Source organism: Anomaloglossus baeobatrachus, chromosome 7 (assembly GCF_048569485.1).
Source record: "Anomaloglossus baeobatrachus isolate aAnoBae1 chromosome 7, aAnoBae1.hap1, whole genome shotgun sequence".
Lineage (NCBI taxonomy): Eukaryota > Metazoa > Chordata > Amphibia > Anura > Aromobatidae > Anomaloglossus > Anomaloglossus baeobatrachus.
In genome coordinates, this window is record NC_134359.1 from 300,618,241 (window position 1) to 300,639,345 (window position 21,105).

At 45.6% G+C, this 21,105-nt stretch overlaps 1 protein-coding gene across 1 annotated transcript in view; it reads left to right on the top strand.

Annotated features, from left to right (window-relative positions):
• The first annotated feature begins 8,636 nt into the window (after positions 1-8,636).
• Positions 8,637-21,105, top strand: part of LOC142246784 (uncharacterized) — a 31,208-nt gene continuing 18,739 nt past the window's right edge. The window contains exons 1-3 of the mRNA XM_075319835.1: positions 8,637-9,732; positions 18,218-18,306; positions 19,896-19,963. Coding sequence (XP_075175950.1) covers positions 8,637-9,732; positions 18,218-18,306; positions 19,896-19,963 — 1,253 coding nt within the window. The remainder of the gene's footprint in view (positions 9,733-18,217; positions 18,307-19,895; positions 19,964-21,105) is intronic.

Here is a 21,105-nt window from a genome sequence, read left to right on the forward strand (position 1 = left end):
AAGAGTTTGTATCTCATTATAAGGCTATGGAAGTATCCAGACAGACAGGCTCCGGTAAGATATGGTTAATATCTCGTGAACCATATTTCCCATAAATATGGCAAGCATAAAAATGACGTCCCCTCATGCGGACGGTGCTGGCCCATATTTTATATGGAAGTAGGACCTTGGGAAATACCCCAAACGTGATATCAGCCGGTGGGGAACTGGCAGACAAGCCATGAGTCCTCTCATTTGGCAGCTAAATTAATAACGGTCACAATGAGAGCATTGGCGTCCGCCTACAACGTTCCCAGGCAAAGTTATGATTAATATTCCCCTGGGAATATTATTCTAACTCAAGGCCGGGGGAGTGTCAGTGCTTCCCTGTGAGGTCACGAAGGTAGGAGGGGACAGGGATCTGACCAGGTTGATAACCCCAATTCGGCCATTTCCCAGTGTTCTTTCGCCGGGGGTCACGTGTAGGAAACATCTGTGGGAAAGTTCCTAGAAACCTGGTCTACAGCGCTCCCCTGTGGCCAGACGCACAAGGTAACTGATTGAATTGTATACCTGTTTGTAATCCATACCTGCCTGTAACTGTACTCTGACCTATGTATATTCTGTAGATTCCCTATTGTATATATTGTAGTTTCTAGTGTGCTTAGGCCAATTAAATTATATAATTAATCTTGGGCTGTTCTGTTATCTCGATCTTGAATCCCACGTCTGTGTGTTCGGCTAAGGCTATGTGCGCACGTTGCGTAAATACATGCAGTTACGCTGCGCTTTGCAGCGCAGCGTAACTGCATGCGTCCTGCGTCCCCTGCACAGTCTATGGAGATTGTGCAGGGGCCGTGCGCACGTGGCGTTTTAGAGCGCAGCTTCTTTCCTGCGTTTTGCCGGCAGCTCCTGCTCTGTCTATGGGAGGAGCTGCAGGCAGAGCGCATGGAATCGGCGCTCACTACGGACATTTCTGCAGCGATTTAAAGCGCACATGTGCTCTTCAGATCGCTGCAGAAATTTCTGCAGTGAACTGTAGGCAACGTGCGCACATAGCCTAATAGTTACCGTAAATCGGTTGGTGGCAGCGACTTTGTGCCAAGGATCATCGTGGGGCGGCCAGTGAGAGGCAAGGAGGTTCTTATATATTCTGTCCGCGGAGGTCGGAGGAATATATACCCTGCTCTCACCGGGGACCCTTCAATCATCGGCACAGGAGAATAGCAGCCTCCTTGCTTATTTTCGGGCAATTCCATAATTGGCCTGACTATAAGAGGGGCGCTAGAGAGCGCATCACGTGCTCTGTCTGTCGGTCGGGAGGTATAAAGGAGGGGTGACTCCTGCTTGTTACCCCCCGATCGTGACATTGGTGGCCAGCACGGGGGATTTCTGAGTGACCCCCCCTGGTGGTTCGTGACAAGTAATTTATTACTGATCAGCATCGCCTCTGCCCATAACATCAGGAGAGGCCTCCGACATACTCCATAGATACATTGTGTTCTCACTTACATTTCTATTAATAAACACCATAACAAATCGTCAATCTGAAAACAGCAGTCCTATGTAAGGAGCATCTCACCGTCCCCAGGAGGTCATTTCCTGCCGCGTCTGTTTACAAGAGTAAGACGTTCTGTATAGTAACAGACATGATATTCTTCAGATGAATGTATGACGTCTCTGGGACACGTTCCGGTCTTGGTAGAAGGATGATTTTCCAGTCTCGACAAGTCTTTATCACATTCTGGACATTCTGCAAAGGGAGATCTTTTCCCATAGATTAATCTACATACACTTCTGAGCTTCTATTTACATTAATATTACAACTAGTGATGGGCGAATAATAACTACGGCATTCGTGTTCAGATTATTCGTAACGAATTCCAAAGTGCTATTCCGGTAGTCGTAACGCACCTAATGCAAGTCAATGGTCAACTTGAGCATATTTCTTAGCACTCGTTATTCAGTAAGCATTATCCGAACATGAATATTTTACTATTCGCCCATCTCTAATTACAACAACTGGACAAACATCTAAGAAATAATTACAGCTATTACAAAGAGCATGAGTGGATCGAAATTAAATCCCCAACTCTAAGTGGTGAGCAAATCTGCAGAATTTAAAATTTGTCAGTTTTCAGAAATACGGCCGAGACGTTTGAGTTGATGAGAATCCACGGTGCCTGAGGGTCTCGTTGGATGAAAATACTATTCACCTTGCCGCTCACCCGCCCCGATGCTGCAGCTGCCGTCCCGTCTGTCACCGAAGCTTCCTCTCACCTCTTTGCTATTTTCCCACAGCGCATGTTAATCTGCTCCTCCATCTGGCACCAAGTAGGGCTCTAATGTTGTCATGAACAGCCGGGGGAGTCACTCAGAAAATCCCGCAGCTGTTCGCTGAATTGTCCAACACGACTACTCTCTAGCGCCCCCCTTGTCTGCAAGCCACTTTTGGTACTGCAGGACAATGCATAAAATGAGGCTGCTGAGCTACTAATGCCAAATATTGGAGGTCTCACAGCAAGGGTAAATGTATATATCACCGATTCCCGCTAATGGAATATATATATACCTCGGTACCCTTAATGATAGCACTCCAATAATTCTATGCAATAACAATTACGCTGCCACCACACAGCTTTTCGGGATAGCTGGGGACCCGTTTCCGATAGCATTAGGCCCTTCGGGTTTTTGGATTCGTATATAAAGAATGAGGAAAGAAACTATTACATTTTATATATTTAATCCGAAAATAGGCAGTGTTTAAAAAATATACAATCATTTACAAAAGGGAACAATACAAATACAGTATAGAAAGTTACATAAAAATAAAAGGTATAAACGTGAAACTTAATAAACTCGTGCCATAGATGTGACGTCCAAACTTAGGGGTACTTTGCACACTACGACTTCGCAAGCCGATGCTAGCGATACCGAGCGCGATAGTGCTACGATATTGTGTTATAGCTGCCGTAGTGAACATTATCGCTACGGCAGCTTCACATGCACTTACCTGCCCTGCGACCCGCCTCCTTCCTAAGGGGGTGGGTCGTGCTGCGTCACAGCGACGTCACACGGCAGGCGGCCAATAGAAGCTGAGGGGCGGTGAGGAGCGGGACGTAAACATCCCGCCCACCTCCTTCATTCTCATTGCAGACGGGACGCAGGTAAGGAGATGTACCTCGGTCCTGCGGCTTCATACACAGCGATGTGTGCTGCCGCAGGAACGAGGAACAACATCGTACCATCGCTGCTGTGCAATTATGGAAATGTCGGCTCCTACACCGATCATACGATTTCGACGCTTTTGCGCCCGTTAATCGTAGTAAAAACGATTCACATACGCCGATATCGACTGCGACGCCGGATGTGCGTCACTTTCGATTTGACCCCACCGACATCGCAGCTGCGATGTCGTAGTGTGCAAAGTACCCCTTAGGGAGTGGAGGGACTCCAAGACAAGAAGATGTTATAATTGGCCAGCATCACCCTTCCTGATGCCCTCCAACTGACTGACCCCCCCCCCAGAAAGGAGCTAGTCTCTCTTATGCCTTTGGTAACCCCCCTTCTCCGTGACATCATTTCACAGTCTCTTGTGGGCTGTGTCGGGATTGTCACAAAGTTTCTTAATTCTAGCTTTCCACATATCTTTGCCCCTGGGCCACACAGGTGAAAGATATTAGTGTCATATTTTATATCTCGATTTTACATTTACATAGACACCAAACACAACGCATCTAGCACGATTTTACTGGCCAATACTAATTTGTTGTGATACCAGCCATCTCCCCGTCAAGCGAAACGGTGCGCTGGGTTCAGTACACCACAGGGATTCTGGCAATATGTTTTTCATTTTTCTAGCATTAACGTAGCAATTAAAGACTGTTTTAGGAGTTTTTCCCTCCAACAGCACAAAGGATTGTCTTTTCTATGCATCCCTTGGCTTAGCTCTACCATCACCCAAAGTCATAAATACCTAAACTTTCAGGCCGATCAGATAATAGTCATGACGATCTGTGGCTGATGGCAGAAAGGAGGGGGGTGAAGACCCTTCAACAGTTTTACATGACAGATGTCATATATTGAGCTGCTGGTTTTGGGTGCTGCAAGTTGTGACAGAGGCCTTCTCGGAACCAGGAGCCCCGGCACAGAATATAGGAGAAGTATAGAAGAGGTTGGAGGGAGTTGTACGAAAGACTAGCCGGAGAGATGTGATTGCTTGACAGGTGAGTGGCATGGTATATTTTTTTTTTTTTACACTTTTCCCAGTCCCATACAAAATTAACAATATGGTGGCCAGCATCATAAAAAAAATGACATAACTGCCACTACACCGCACTGCTGCTACCATCGGTGCTCCCATCCTGTGATAGGCCGGAGCCGTACACCGCCCTGCTGCTACCATCGGTGCTCCCATCCTGTGATAGGCCGGAGCCGTACACCGCCCTGCTGTTACCACCGGTGCTCCCATCCTGTGATAGGCCGGAGCCGTACACCGCCCTGCTGTTACCATCCCCGCTCCCATCCTGTGATAGGCCGGAGCCGTACACCGCCCTGCTGTTACCATCCCCGCTCCCATCCTGTGATAGGCCGGAGCCGTACACCGCCCTGCTGTTACCACCGGTGCTCCCATCCTGTGATAGGCCGGAGACGTACAGTTTATTCAGTTTGCTAACTTCATTCAAAATTTCTAAAAGGCCACGAAACAAAGACGCGGTCATGGCTCCCTCACTCAGATGATATTGGGGTTCATCATTCTCCTCCGTTTCCTCTTCGGGGGCGTCTTGTATGAGGTCTTTATCTGATTCTACCTTCTGCAGGAATGCCACGGGCTCAGGCATGGCACGCAGCTCTCGGGCACGACGGATCTTTCTGAACAGCGTCCTGTTCCGTTTGTATAAGCGCCGGGTTACTGCTGGACGCGAGACTTTCTGCAGATCATTATATAGAGAGGCTTTAGTTGCTTTTTGCAGAAGATTTAATTGTTTTCTCACCTCTCTAAATGTGCTGTTCATCTTTTTCCTGTGAGCGTCTGTTGTTTCCCTCGCTTTACTCGACACTTTAGCCATGTCGTGTATTCTTCTAGTAATCTGGTTTTTTCTCTGTGTAAGTTCACAAAGATAGTTGTCCAATTTCTTCTTCTTGTTGTCAAAGGCTTCCTTCACCGCCATAATCTCATGTCCCTGGTGATGGCCTGTGGAGCAGCAGTCCGCACAGACACACGCGGCATCCTGGGAGCAGTAGTACTGCAGAAAGTTACTGTGCTGGCTGCACCTTCTGTATGCCAGTGACGCAGTTGGTGGGATCAGGGTGTGACTCAGGCTCTTGTTGTGGGCTGTCAGGTGCTGTTCACACAGGGGCGTCTCGCACTGCACACAGGTCTTCACAGCAGGCACCGCAGATTCTACACAGTACAGACAGTTCACCTTCACATCCTCCATGGCATCTTCGCCTCTCTGGACGGCTCGATAGCTTTGTAGTTCACTAAGTATTTCTTTGTTGCGTGCGAAACATGGAAACGCTTTCAATTTCTTTTTGCATTGTGGACACGAATATTCTTCATAAGCCGCATAATGATCCAGCACATCATCTACACACACCCGGCAGAAGCTGTGCCCACACGCCAGTGACACCGGATCCCTATATATGTCCTGACATATGGAGCAGGTCAGCGCAGCCACCGGAGCAGCAGCCTCCATTGTAGAAGAAAAGAAGTGAAAGTATTCACAGACGTCACACGTCACACGGAGGTGCACACCCAGATCAGCAATCTACAAACAAGTCAACTTCCTTCCAGAAGAGACCATTTACAGATAAGAAGAGGCGCGCCTTATTGCACCTGCTTTTGAATCAAACTCTGAATTACCATGTAGTTTAGATATTGTACCATGTATGATTCTAATATCTGGGAAGATGTTCCATGGCCCATGTTGTAGAACGTCTTCCCCTGCCATGCCATCTGCCTTTATTAGCGTGACAGAGCGGAAGGTGGTGCCTCCGGGGTAACAAGTCCGTTCATGACAATTATTCCTCCTGGATTCCCATCACCTGTGAGTGATATATGAAGTGCAGACCCTGTAACATTACAGAGCAGGGGGACGATTGCTGAGGAACAGGGAAAATAATCGTCCCCACCGCTCTGCTGATCCCTTAACTACAGAGCCCAGACCTCCTCTGGTAACATCAGCACAAATACTGCGCTTGCCAGGGTCTTCATGGCCGAGCAGCTGCAGCCGTACATCACCAAGCACAATGCTGAGCCGTACATCACCAAGCACAATGCCGAGCCATACATCAGCAAGCACAATGCCGAGCCGTACATCACCAAGCACAATGCCGAGCCATACATCACCAAGCACAATGCCGAGCCGTACATCACCAAGCACAATGCCGAGCCGTACATCACCAAGCACAATGCCGAGCCATACATCACCAAGCACAATGCCGAGCCCTACATCACCAAGCACAATGCCGAGCCGTACATCACCAAGCACAATGCCGAGCCGTACATCACCAAGCACAATGCCGAGCCGTACATCACCAAGCACAATGCCGAGCCATACATCACCAAGCACAATGCCGAGCCGTACATCACCAAGCACAATGCCGAGCCGTACATCACCAAGCACAATGCCGAGCCGTACATCACCAAGCACAATGCCGAGCCGTACATCACCAAGCACAATGCCGAGCCGTACATCACCAAGCACAATGCCGAGCCGTACATCACCAAGCACAATGCCGAGCCATACATCACCAAGCACAATGCCGAGCCATACATCACCAAGCGCAATGCTGAGCCATACATCACCAAGCGCAATGCTGAGCCGTACATCACCAATCACAATGCTGCACCGTACATCACCAAGCACAATGCTACGCCGTACATTACAAAGCACAATGCTGAGCCGTACATCACCAAGCACAATGCCGAGCCATACATCACCAAGCACAATGCTGAGCCGTACATCACCAAGCACAATGCCGAGCCATACATCCCCAAGCACAATGCTGAGCCGTACATCACCAAGCACAATGCCGAGCCGTGCATCACCAAGCACAATACCGAGCCATACATCCCCAAGCACAATGCTGAGCCATACATCACCAAGCACAATGCTGAGCCGTACATCACCAAGCACAATACCGAGCCGTACTTCACCAAGCACAATACCGAGCCGTACTTCACCAAGCACAATGCCGAGCCGTACATCACCAAGCACAATGCTGAGCCGTACATCACCAAGCACAATGCCGAGCCGTACATCACCAAGCACAATGCTGAGCCATACATCACCAAGCACAATGCTGAGCCATACATCCCCAAGCACAATGCTGAGCCGTACATCACCAAGCACAATGCCGAGCCGTGCATCACCAAGCACAATACCGAGCCATACATCCCCAAGCACAATGCTGAGCCATACATCACCAAGCACAATGCTGAGCCGTACATCACCAAGCACAATACCGAGCCGTACTTCACCAAGCACAATGCTGAGCCATACATCACCAAGCACAATGCCGAGCCGTACATCACCAAGCACAATGCCGAGCCATACATCACCAAGCACAATGCCGAGCCGTACATCACCAAGCACAATGCCGAGCCATACATCACCAAGCACAATGCCGAGCCATACATCACCAAGCACAATGCCGAGCCGTGCATCACCAAGCACAAGGCCGAGGCATACATCACCAAGCACAATGCCGAGCCGTACATCACCAAGCACAATGCCGAGCCGTGCATCACCAAGCACAAGGCCGAGGCATACATCACCAAGCACAATGCCGAGCCGTACATCACCAAGCACAATGCCGAGCCGTACATCACCAAGCACAATGCTGAGCCGTACATCACTAAGCACATTGCCAAACTGTACATCACTGAGCACAATGCCGAGCCGTACATCACCAAGCACAATGATTATTACCTGATTCTTTGTTCTGCAGATAGAATTGAGAACAAACCAATAGATCGGAATCAAAATACAAATCCTGACATTTACCTGACACCATAGTTACACTTCTCCGTAGAACTTTATGAGCAACAAAGTGTCGTCTCCTATAATGGGAAAATCTGTCTTCACTGAAGACAGATTTTACCTGTGAATTGAGAATTTTGAGAATGAAAGATCAGTCCAGAAGGATAAAGAAGCAGATTTCTCTGATAAGATATATTAAAAAATTTAATTTTTTTATGTGTACTATTACATTTTAAGAAGTAGCAAAAATGAAGGTTAACTCTTTGAATGCACCTTTCTTTGTGGGAATGCACTCCTTAGTTGTTGAGGAGTAAATGGAGATGGATGTTTTCTGGTTCATGGCGCTGTTCGTTCCACGCTGTGGTAGTATTTAATAATACCGTTATTACACATTTAAATATCGTAACAAATTATTTTTCAAAAATCAAAACAGACTTTTTCCCTTTAGTTGTTGGGCAGCTCTGCTCACTATGGAAATAAATAACGAATCTTCCAACTAAATGTCAGGGAGCAGAGATCTTGAGAATATTAATACAGAAAGTAGAACTGGAAAAGTGTAGAAAGTCCATTATATAAAGAATAAGACACCTCCGAGATCTACATACGGAAGTAATAATAAACGTAGCAGAGAGATACAGTATTTTCAGTTTCATTTCCAGCGATTCGAGCATGGCAGCGGCTGGGCTGAAGGACGAGCGGAGCTGCCACATCTGCCAGAACCCCCGCACTGAGCCGGTGTCCCTGCCCTGTGGACACGACTTCTGTCTGCCCTGTATACAGGAGAATCTGAACGCACAGGATGAGTCTCGATTTTATACGTGTCCTCAGTGTGGTAAACGATTCACTTCCAGACCTTCCCTGCAAGTGAGTGCAGAGCGGAGGGAAGCAGCGGAGGGAAGCAGCGGAGGGAAGCAGCAGAGGGAAGCAGCAGAGGGAAGCAGCGGAGGGAAGCAGCGGAGGGAAGCAGCGGAGAGCCCCAGGTGTGCGCAGGAAACAGCTCAGGTACTCTGCACGTACTGTGTTAACTCTTCAGCAGCTGCCGGTAAGACCTGTCTGCAGTGTGAAGTGTCTCTGTGTCCTGCACATTTGGTCGCACACGAGACGCTGGGACACAAGTTAATAAATGCATCTAATTCTCTGGAGACTCAGAAATGCTCGGTCCACAATCTGCTCCTGGAACATTACTGTCCTCAGGACTCGACCTGCGTCTGTGCAGACTGCTTTCTGCTGGGGGATCACAGAGGACACCGCACCGAATCACTGCAGGAGGCCATGAAGAAGAAGAAGAATGAACTTAAAAACGACCTCCAGAATTTGGTCTCCGAAAGGAAGGAAACAAGGACGACTATCAAATGTCTCCAGGAGAGCTCGAGTGTGGAAAGAGAAAAAGCCAACAATGTGGAAAACCAGATCAAATCTGTAATTGGGGACCTGCAGGAGCAGCTACACGTCCTGGAAAAAAAGCTCTTATCTGACGTTTCCTCGAGGGAAAGTGAAGTCTCAAAATATTACTCCAGCGTAATCTCAGAATTAAAAGAAAAAGAAAAGAAACAATCCCTCTCCATATGTGATATCAAGAAGACGCTTCACCTGACCGAGCCATTGTGTGTCCTACAACAAACAGGACCAGGCAAAGCTGCGGCCTGCAGACCAGAGGAGGACGAGTCCAAGAAGACCCCGATTATGAAGGGAATCGACGCCGATCTGATCTTAGGCGACCTCCACACAACGCTGTCTGCAATTGTGACCCACAACTTCCACACAGGTAGTAGCATTCCCTATTGTATTAACACAGTCTAATTCTCATCTTAAGGCTGTGTGCGCACGTTACGTACTTTCATGCAGTTACACTGCGATCTGCCCCACAGCGTAACTGCATACGTCCTGCGTCCCCAGGACAATCTATGGAGATTGTGCATAATCCATGCCCATGTTGCATTTTAGACACTGCATTCTAAAAAGCAACATGTCATTTCTTTTGTGCGTATTGGTTGTGTTGTAGCTGTTCTGTTTTGTCACAAGTCAGCATATGGGATCACCAGTGAGGTCCTCTGAATTAGGCCTCTTCAGACCTAATCAAGATCGAGCGCTCGGAGAAAAAGACCTGCATCCATGTGGGCATGATCAATTTTTCTGTTTATTTAACCAAAGTACAGTTTATTTATACCATTTACAGATCAATGTGATATTGCAAAAAAAGCTTCTAGCTGGACTTCACAAGTTGCTCATATGACCTTTAAGTTTTAGCAAAACAAAAATGTAGAGTCATGCATATGAGATAAGATTTTGTGTTATACCATGCCTGATGAAGAGACCTGAGTAGTCTCGAAAGCTTGCTATTATTACCATCTTTTCAGTTAGCCATTAAAAGGTATCAACCACTGAGGACTCTGTTCTTTTAAACAATTTTTTTATCTCTACTGGCTAACACGGTACAAAGATATATTTTACTTGTATGAGATAAGAAGATAAGAAGAACATTTAGAGATAATAATCCTTGAGCCTGTCTCTTATTCCGTAGGCTCCATGACTATGAACTACCATCAGATATACTTACTAAGGAAATAAAATATCTTTAATGAAGAAATAGAGAAACTATTAACCCTTCTATATCAATTTCCCCCTTTTGTAAATGGTATAACCTTCACTACAGGGTCAGTAGGCGTCCAAACAGGAGCTGCTGGCTCATGGGCCTAGTACCCATGAGGGGTCTTCCTACCACTTCACCCATCCACCCTCAGTGTGGACACCTACTCCCGGTCAGCAGAGGCCATTTGGGGTCCGTAGTAAACTAGAGGGTTCAATGCTGGGACTCTTAGAACATACATTATTCATTAGTTTAGGTAATGCATATATCAATGTTTTTACAGCTATATAAAGCAGTAGACAGAATAACAATATTTGCATACAGGATTGTATAATGCCAGAAACCCAACCTGCTAGGCCCTTAAACCAATTGGCTGGATTCATAAAAGAAAATGTATTTCCCCACCAGGAGTCCTTGTTGGCATCGTGCTCTTTTAACCATTTATCCCTAAGTTCACTTGTTTTCTGTATATCTGCTCTAACCTGGAGGTTGCCTGCAGGGTCAATGTAATGGCAACAGGCAGGACCAATTATTTGACACATTCCGCCGTCTTTTGCTGTCACAAAGTCTAGCACTATAGTATGCTGGTTAGTGACTACAATTAATTGTTTTTGTATAGCATTGGTAGCATTTAGAATCTCAAGAACCCGAAAAATTTGATCATCCAGGTAGTCAGTGGCCTCTACTAGCTTGTCCCACATTTGCATTAAGAAAGGGTGTATGAAAATAGCACTAAATACCTTATTTGCTTTTCCCATTTCTACTACATGAGGCCTACCATTTGTCCGGGGTTTATTATCTGCTGCTCGTTTATACAAGGTATGAATTGGGACAGCTGCTACATCTACTTTACTACTATGAAAGTGGCTGGTGTAAGTCTGGCAAGTGTGCAAACCCCTCTCCTGTCAGGGCTCACCCACTTGTGAGCACGATTCCCACAAACCAAAAACACTCCCTCTGGGAAAATACAAAAGTGAGTTTGACTTTGTACACAATAAAGCAGATTCAGAAGCCCCTTCATAACTTTATGAACACACCACGTATTGTTCATTTGTTTTCTGGTCATACCCGAGATACAGCTACCCCGGCTCCCTCCTAAAAGTCCGTCTAATAAATGATGATGTACAGCCCTCACTACCCTTCTGATATACTGTCTCATTGTCCTTGGTTAAGTCATGTGTATGTATATAGAAACAGTTATTGTCTTTTCCACAATTTCCAACACCATTGTATTGAAGACTGAACCATAATCCATCATGGGGAATGGGGCCCGAATGAGGAATCTTAGTCTTTATTTTGGCAATTATGCCCTTGTCTGAATCGTATTCCATCCACCACGAGTATCCATCGGGCCGGGTGATATTTAGCTGGAACCAGGGTTTAGTGACCCATCCAACTATAGTCAATGTAGCAGATACATCACAAGGTACATCTTCTCCCAAAAATCTAGATTCAGTCCAGGTTTCATTGTGTATACAGTCTGGTACCAATACCTCCTGTGGTTCCAGAGGTAAGGCTAAATAAGGCATAGTCTTTGAAGAAATAGGACTGTGTGTGCAGATCCAACAGTCTTTTGGCTTTTCTCCTTCCATGTCCTCAGTAAGAGAAATATGGTGGCGAATGAGTTTATTATCCCAGTCCGTATTTAAAAGTTCGCTCAGTGTCTTTGTTTGGTGCAGCAACCCTGCTACACCTAGCAGGATAATTAGCGAGACTGTCATTCTGCCGGTGGAGTGACCTCTTTACAGTGACTGGCGTGGATCCAGGTGGGCTTTCCCTCAAGTTTCACTGAGGTGGATGTGGTCAGCTGGACTTGGAATGGGCCATCAAAGCGTGGATCTAGGCTCCTTCTCACGTGTCTGCGCACGACCACCCAATCACCTGGATTCAGCTGATGCACATCTGCACTTGCATTGGGATCTGGAATGGATGAAAAGACATGTTTATGCACCACATTAAGTCTTTCCTGTAAGGCCTGGACGTAGGCTGTCATAGTGCCGTGTTGCATCTGTAACACTTATGGAAAGTAGAGACCTGTTTTTGGGGCACTACCAAACAGGACTTCAAAAGGAGACAAGCCTGTCTGTCTATATGGAGTGTGTCTGACTGAAAAGAGTGCCAGGGATAAGCACTCTACCCAATTCTTTCCTGTCTCTGCCATGGCCTTTTAAATTTTTAGTTTAAGTGTCCCGTTTAATCTCTCTACTTTTCCACTGCTCTGTGGATGATAAGGGGTATGGACGCCTGCTCTATTCCCAGGGCCTGCATAATGTCCCTCATTATTTCTCCAGTGAAGTGTGTACCCCTGTCACTTTCTATGGCTTCTGGGATGCCATACCGACAGACTAGTTCCTTCATCAGTTTTTCTGCAGTTGTTTTAGCATTTGCACATTTTACTGGATAGGCCTCAACCCATCCTGAGAAGAGATCTACACATACCAGGACGTATTCATACACTCCTACCTTAGGTAGTTGTATGTAGTCTATTTGCAGTCGTTGAAACGGGTAGAGCGGTCTGGGTGTTGCTTTCTTAGGGACTTTTACTGTTTTACCTGGGTTGTGTTGTGCGCAGATAATGCAGGATTGTACGTGTTTGGAGGCTACGTAACTGAAGCCAGGAGCGATCCAGAAGGCATTCACCTGGTTACACATGTGACTTTTTGAGGCGTGAGTGGGGCCATGTGTTGCTTGTGCCATCATAGGGAACAGGGACCTTGGTAAACACAACCTATCCTTACTTTCCCATACTCCATAGCTGTTCTGTTTTGTCACAAGTCAGCTTATGGGATCACCAGTGAGGTCCTCTGAATTAGGCCTCTTCAGACCTAATCAAGATCGAGCGCTCGGAGAACAAGACCTGCATCCATGTGGGCATGATCAATTTTTCTGTTTATTTAACCAAACTACAGTTTATTTATACCATTTACAGATCAATGTGATATTGCAAAAAAAGCTTCTAGCTGGACTTCACAAGTTGCTCATATAACCTTTAAGTTTTAGCAAAACAAAAATGTAGAGTCAAGCATATGAGATAAGAAGAAGATAAGAAGAACATTTAGAGACAATAATAATCCTTGAGCCTGTCTCTTATTCCGTAGGCTCCATGACTATGAACTACCATCAGATATACTTACTAATGAAATAAAATATCTTTAATGAAGAAATAGAGAAACTATTAACCCTTCTATATCAGTTGTAATGTCGGTCTCTCTCTCTCTGTCTATCGGTCTCTGTGTCTCCCTGTCGGTCGGTCTCTCTCTGCCAGTCTATCCCTCTCCCCCCCCTCTCATACTCACCGATCACTGACCGATCACGAGCGCGGCGCTGCACGGCTGTCACACTGCTCCGGCGGCTTCTCCTGCTTTTCAAAATGCCGGCCGCCCATTATTCAATCTCGTATTCTCTGCTTCCCCCGCCCACCGGCGCCTATGATTGGTTGCAGTCAGACACGCCCCCCCATGCTGAGTGACAGCTGTTTCATTGCAACCAATTACAGACGTCGGTGGGCGGGTCTATGTAGTGCAGTAAAATAAATAATTAAAAAAAAGACGGCGTGCGGTCCCCCCCAATTTTGATACCAGCCAAGAGAAAGCTACACGGCTGAAGGCTGGTATTCTCAGGATGGGGAGCCCCACGTTATGGGGAGCCCAAGCCTAAAAATATCAGCCAGCAGCCGCCCAGAATTGCTGCATAAATTAGATGCAACAGTCCTGGGACTTTACCCGGCTCATCCAGAACTGCCCTGGTGCAGTGGCAGGAATTAATGGCAGCAGCCCATAGCTGCCACTAAGTCCTAGTTAATCATTGCAGGCGTCTATGAGACACCCCCAATGATTAACCTGGTGAAAGTAAATAAACACATACACCTGAAAAATTCTTTATTTGAAATAAAAGACAAAAAAACACCCTCTTTCACCACTTTATTAAAATTCCCAAACACCCCCCCAGGTCCAACGTAATCCACGAGGTTCCGCAACGCATCCAGCTCTGCTACATGAAGCTGACAGGAGCGGCCGTAGAACACCGTCGCTCCTGTCCGCTCCACGCAGCAACTGAAGTGAGTCGCACTGTCAGCGGAAACGTCTCTCAGGTTACCCGCGGCCACAGGTCTCGGGTGGAGGACTCGAGCTGGCCGCAGGTAACCTCAGTGACGGCACCGCTGACAGTGCCGCTCACTTCAGTCACTCTGATTTGCGGCCACCGTTGAGTCCTTCACCTGTGATCGCAAATCAAGCCGCGGCACACGCACAGAGCGCGCGATCACAATGAAGTTGGGTGAAGTTCATCCGAGTTCATTCTGATCGCGCAGCTCTTTTTGACAGTCCGGTCCCAGTCAGCTCTGCTGCAAGTCTATGGGGATGCAGCAGAGCCAAGTGGGATCGCACTGCCAAAAATGTGCGTTCTGGATGCTTTTCCCATGGCAGAGAAAACACCCAGGACACATGAATTCTGCAGGAATGTGCTCACGTGGCGTTCTGCCAAATGCGTCTCAGAACGCAGCTTTTCGGCTGCGTTCTGAGACGCACATGCAGTGACTATTTACACTGCGTAATAGAACGCAACGTGCGCACATAGCCTAAAGGGGTTTTCCACTACTCGGACAAAGCCCTTCTCAATCACCATGTTTGCCCCTGTTAAAATAACAATGCTTATCCTCCCTCCAATGTTGTCAACGTTTCCAGTGGCGTCGGCACTCGTTGTCCTGGGGTTCACATGATGTTTTACACTCTATGGCTTCATTGACCCGGCTATCAGACAAATTGAACATCCGGAATCAGAGCTGCGGCTGGACGCTCATTTCCTCTTGGTGTTAGATACGTCTGATGGCAGGGACAGTGACGCCAAAAAGTATATCAACGTCACGTGAGCCCCGGGAGTATAAGGCTAAGTGCGCACGCTGCGTTTTTGGTCTAAAAACTGCATGACTTTGCTTCCCCAGCAAAGGCTATGAGTTTTCATTTTTGCTGTCCGCACAGTGCAGTTTTGTTTTAGGTGCGTTTTTGTGGTGACCACAAAGATGCAACATGTCAATTATTTCTGCGTTTTTGCAAGTGTTTTTCACCCATGCAATGCATTGGGAAAAACGCAGCAGCAAAAAACGCACAAAAACGCTGCATCTTTGTGGTCACAAAAAAACGTGCGCACATAGAAGCAATAGTTAGTTAGGTCCAGAAATATTTGGACAGTGACACAATTTTGGCGAGTTGGGCTCTGCATGCCACCACATTGGATTTGAAATGAAACCTCTACAACAGAATTCAAGTGCAGATTGTAACGTTTAATTTGAAGATTTGAACAAAAATATCTGATAGAAATTGTAGGAATTGTCACATTTCTTTACAAACACTCCACACTTTAGGAGGTCAAAAGTAATTGGACAAATAAACCAAACCCAAACAAAATATTTTTTTTTCAATATTTTGTTGCGAATCCTTTGGAGGCAATCACTGCCTTAAGTCTGGAACCCATGGACATCACCAAACGCTGGGTTTCCTCCTTCTTAATGCTTTGCCAGGCCTTTACAGCCGCAGCCTTCAGGTCTTGCTTGTTTGTGGGTCTTTCCGTCTTAAGTCTGGATTTGAGCAAGTGAAATGCATGCTCAATTGGGTTAAGATCTGGTGATTGACTTGGCCATTGCAGAATGTTCCACTTTTTTGCACTCATGAACTCCTGGGTAGCTTTGGCTGTATGCTTGGGGTCATTGTCCATCTGTACTATGAAGCGCCGTCCGATCAACTTTGCGGCATTTGGCTGAATCTGGGCTGAAAGTATATCCCGGTACACTTCAGAATTCATCCGGCTACTCTTGTCTGCTGTTATGTCATCAATAAACACAAGTGACCCAGTGCCATTGAAAGCCATGCATGCCCATGCCATCACATTGCCTCCACCATGTTTTACAGAGGATGTGGTGTGCCTTGGATCATGTGCCATTCCCTTTCTTCTCCAAACTTTTTTCTTCCCATCATTCTGCTACATGTTGATCTTTGTCTCATCTGTCCATAGAATACTTTTCCAGAACTGAGCTGGCTTCATGAGGTGTTTTTCAGCAAATGTAACTCTGGCCTGTCTATTTTTGGAATTGATGAATGGTTTGCATCTAGATGGGAACCCTTTGTATTTACTTTCATGGAGTCTTCTCTTTACTGTTGACTTAGAGACAGATACACCTACTTCACTGAGAGTGTTCTGGACTTCAGTTGATGTTGTGAACGGGTTCTTCTTCACCAAAGAAAGTATGCGGCGATCATCCACCACTGTTGTCATCCGTGGACGCCCAGGCCTTTTTGAGTTCCCAAGCTCACCAGTCAATTCCTTTTTTCTCAGAATGTACCCGACTGTTGATTTTGCTACTCCAAGCATGTCTGCTATCTCTCTGATGGATTTTTTCAGCCTCAGGATGTTCTGCTTCACCTCAATTGAGAGTTCCTTAGACCGCATGTTGTCTGGTCACAGCAACAGCTTCCAAATGCAAAACCACACACCTGTAATCAACCCCAGACCTTTTAACTACTTCATTGATTACAGTTTAACGAGGGAGACGCCTTCAGAGTTAATTGCAGCCCTTAGAGTCCCTTGTCCAATTACTTTTGGCCCCTTGAAAAAGAGGAGGCTATGCATTACAGAGCTATGATTCCTAAACCCTTTCTCCGATTTGGATGTGAAAACTCTCATATTGCAGCTGGGAGTGTGCACTTTCAGCCCATATTATATATAGAATTGTATTTCTGAACATGTTTTTGTAAACAGCTAAAATAACAAAACTTGTGTCACTGTCCAAATATTTCTGGACCTGACTGTATTTTAAAATTTCTGAATTTTTGTTCACTACTTAAAGCATAAACTATACATGTTTGGTATCTACGTAATCGTCCTGACCTGGAGAATAATAATGCCAGGTCAGTTTCATGGTAAAGTGAGCGCTGTAAACAAAAAGGTCAAAAAACAATTGCAGGATGTAACTTTTTTTGCTATTTTGACACAATTTTTTCCCTTTTACCATTACGTCATATGATAAAAGGGATGGTGACATTCAAAAGTACATCATCATCCAAAATAACAGTTACACTCAAGTAAAGGGGAAAAAACTGAAAGATGTAAAGAGTGAACATTGGAAAGTGAATATGCATTACTGCCCAGAAAACAAACCCTCATACCGCCATATCGATGGAAAAATAAAAAAAAAATGGAAGGGAGGAAAAAACTAAAGCACAAAAACGAAAAATTGCATAGTTCTTAAAGGGATTGTCCAATACTAAGAAAATACCTTTTTCATGTTAAAATGAAAACCGCCTTTACTCACCGCCAGCGCCATTCTATAGGTGACAGCACAGGGTCTCCGAGTGGTCGTGTGATATTATTACGTAACATGAGCTCTGCAGCCAATTAGCAGCCACGAACGAGCAGCTTCACTCTCAATTATTTCCGATGAACCAGACAAACAGAAGAAGTCAGAGAGTGGCAGCAGTGCTGACTTCTCCGGGTGGCCAATGCTATACTATGGGGCAGGGCCGATCACAACTTTTTTCCCATGTTGATTCCTGACAGTCAGTGCTGAATATCTCCACACTGCCTCCACAGGAAAGATTATGTATTACATTGTAATCAAAAGACTGTGCACCAAAATGATAGACGTGACTAACTATATCACTGTGTATTATAGATGTGAAATACATAAAAGAAGAAAGCGCAACTGATGAGAGTCAGTGTGACAAGACGACACAGGAGGCGGACACTGAGCAGGACAATAAGGTAAGAGGGACGATGATATGCAAATATATCCTTTCATATACAACATAATTGTAGAAAAAGACATGGACCGCACATCCAAAAATCATAAGTTGATCTAATGCCGCTAGGGGCACATTACTACAGGGCACAAGGATGGGCACATTATTACAGGGTACAAGGATGGGCACATTACTACAGGGTAAAAGGATGGGGACATTACTACAGGGTACAAGGATGGAGCTCAAGAATGGGCACATTACGACAGGGCACAAGGATGGGCACATTGCTACAGGGTACAAGGATGGGCATATTACTACAGGGTACAAGGATGGACACATTACTACAGGTCACAAGAACGGGCACATTACTACAGGGTACAAGGATGGGCACATTACTACAGGGTACAAGGATGGGCACATTGCTACAGGGTACAAGGATGGGCATATTACTACAGGGTACAAGGATGGACACATTACTACAGGGTACAAGAATGGACACATTACTACAGGGTACAAGAATGGACACATTACTACAGGTCACAAGAATGGGCACATTACTACAGGGTACAAGGATGGGCACATTACTACAGGGTACAAGGATGGGCACATTGCTACAGGGTACAAGGATGGGCATATTACTACAGGGTACAAGGATGGACACATTACTACAGGGTACAAGAATGGACACATTACTACAGGTCACAAGAATGGGCACATTACTACAGGGTACAAGGATGGGCACATTACTACAGGGTAAAAGGATGGGGACATTACTACAGGGTACAAGGATGGAGCTCAAGAATGGGCACATTACGACAGGGCACAAGGATGGGCACATTGCTACAGGGTACAAGGATGGGCATATTACTACAGGGGACAAGGATGGGCATATTACTACAGGGGACAAGGATGGGCATATTACAAGGCACAATAGGGCACAACAATGGGGCACATTACTACAGGGCACAAGGATGGGCACATTACTACAGGGGACAAGCATAGGGCACAAGGATGGGGCACATTACTACAAGGGAGGGACAAGGATGGGACACATTACATTTTATTGGTATCTATTTTTATTGAAATTTGCCAGTAGCTCCTGCATTTCCCACCCTATGCTTATACTCGAGTTAAGAAGTTTTCCCAGTTTTTTGTGGTAAAATTAGGTGCCTCGGCTTATATTCGGGTCGGCTTTTACTTGAGTATATATGGTAAGTAATACAACTAATGTGCTTTTTGGCTGAAATACGCCTAGACTTCAGGGATAAGCACTGGTCCTGGTACCTTTTCCTCAAAAGTACAACTCTTTCTACTAAAAAAAACGGCTATATAGTAGGAAAATAAAAGAATTTTAAAAAAAAATGAAAGGGCAAAAACAAAACAATTGTCCGGTCCCTAAGGGATTTTAATTGGGCTCAGCTAAAAAACTAAATGATCACAGATGTTTGAGATTGATTTCAGTGATCCAAAGAGACCCGAGACACAAGACCATCAGAGAGGACACTGGAAAAACTAAAAAATTACATCTCCATGACACCTAAATTAAATCTGCATAATAATTGGGAACACTGTGTATATTCAGGGATTTGCTGATATAAATGTATTCTGCAGTTTTCTCCTCAGTATCCGGAGTGTGAAGATTTGACCGTCTGTCCAGTGAAAAATACAAAAACGTACAGGTAAGAGGTGACCTGCGGAAATGTCACCGAGCCGTTCTCCATTGCTTTGGGATGAGAGTGGCTGTCGGCACAGGGGTTAATGCAATGAAAACGGGGGTATGACTGGAAAAGTACAAAAAGTTTTTCCTGCTAAACAGTAACGAAATAGGAGGACACAGGAACAACAACAAAAAAATGACATGGTAAAATTCAATGGAAACTATGATTTAACACCTCAAGGCATGGGGGCGCGGGACATTGTATTTTTTTAACTTTTTTTTTCCTTTTCTTCCAAAATTCATAACTTTTTATATTTCTGTTAACATCGTCGTGTGTGGACTTGTTTTTTTGTGCGACAAGTTGTAGTTTTGAATCAAAATATTAATTTTCATGTAATTTAGAAGAAAAGATGAGGAAAAAATTCAAATACGGTGGAATTGATGAAAAAAGGAAAATGTTACTGTTTTAGGGGTTTTGTTTTTTTATGATGTTCTCTTTGCAGTAACTGTTTGACAAGTCGGTTCCATTATTGTAATACCCTGTCTTCCCAAAAATAAGCCCTAGTAGGATTTTTTGGGCTTTTCGGAGTATGTTTAAAATATAAACCCTAGTCCAAAAATAAGCCCTAGTTTTCAGTTCTATTAGGAAGTTTTCAAGCAGCTAAAAAAAGTTAAGCAAAAATAAAGCAGACACCGCCAAATGAAAGCAAAATACCCCCCCCCCAAAAAAATATAAAAGATAAATAAAATCACATTCACCAGACCCAAGTGCCAATAGTTGTGGGATCTCACACAGATCTACAGTACATCAGTCTTAGGAGATGTGGGGTTCGAATCCCACTGGTGCCAACAATTGTGGAGACGCGGGGGTCAGAGGTTGCTCTCCTGTGGAGACACGGGGGGGTCAGAGGTTGCTCTCCTGTGGAGACACGGGGGGTCAGTGGTTGCTCTCCTGTGGAGACACGGGGATCAGTGGGTGCTCTCCTGTGGAGACACGGGGGTCAGTGGGTGGTCTCGTCCACTGGTCCGGTCGCCTTTAGAAAGACAACATGGCCCAGGGCTCATCCCAACTAAACGCCGACCTCCTTACCTGTGGGTGGAACACTACTCAGACAACACAGGGTGAGGGAATCACAATATTAACACTTTATTGGATCCCCAAAC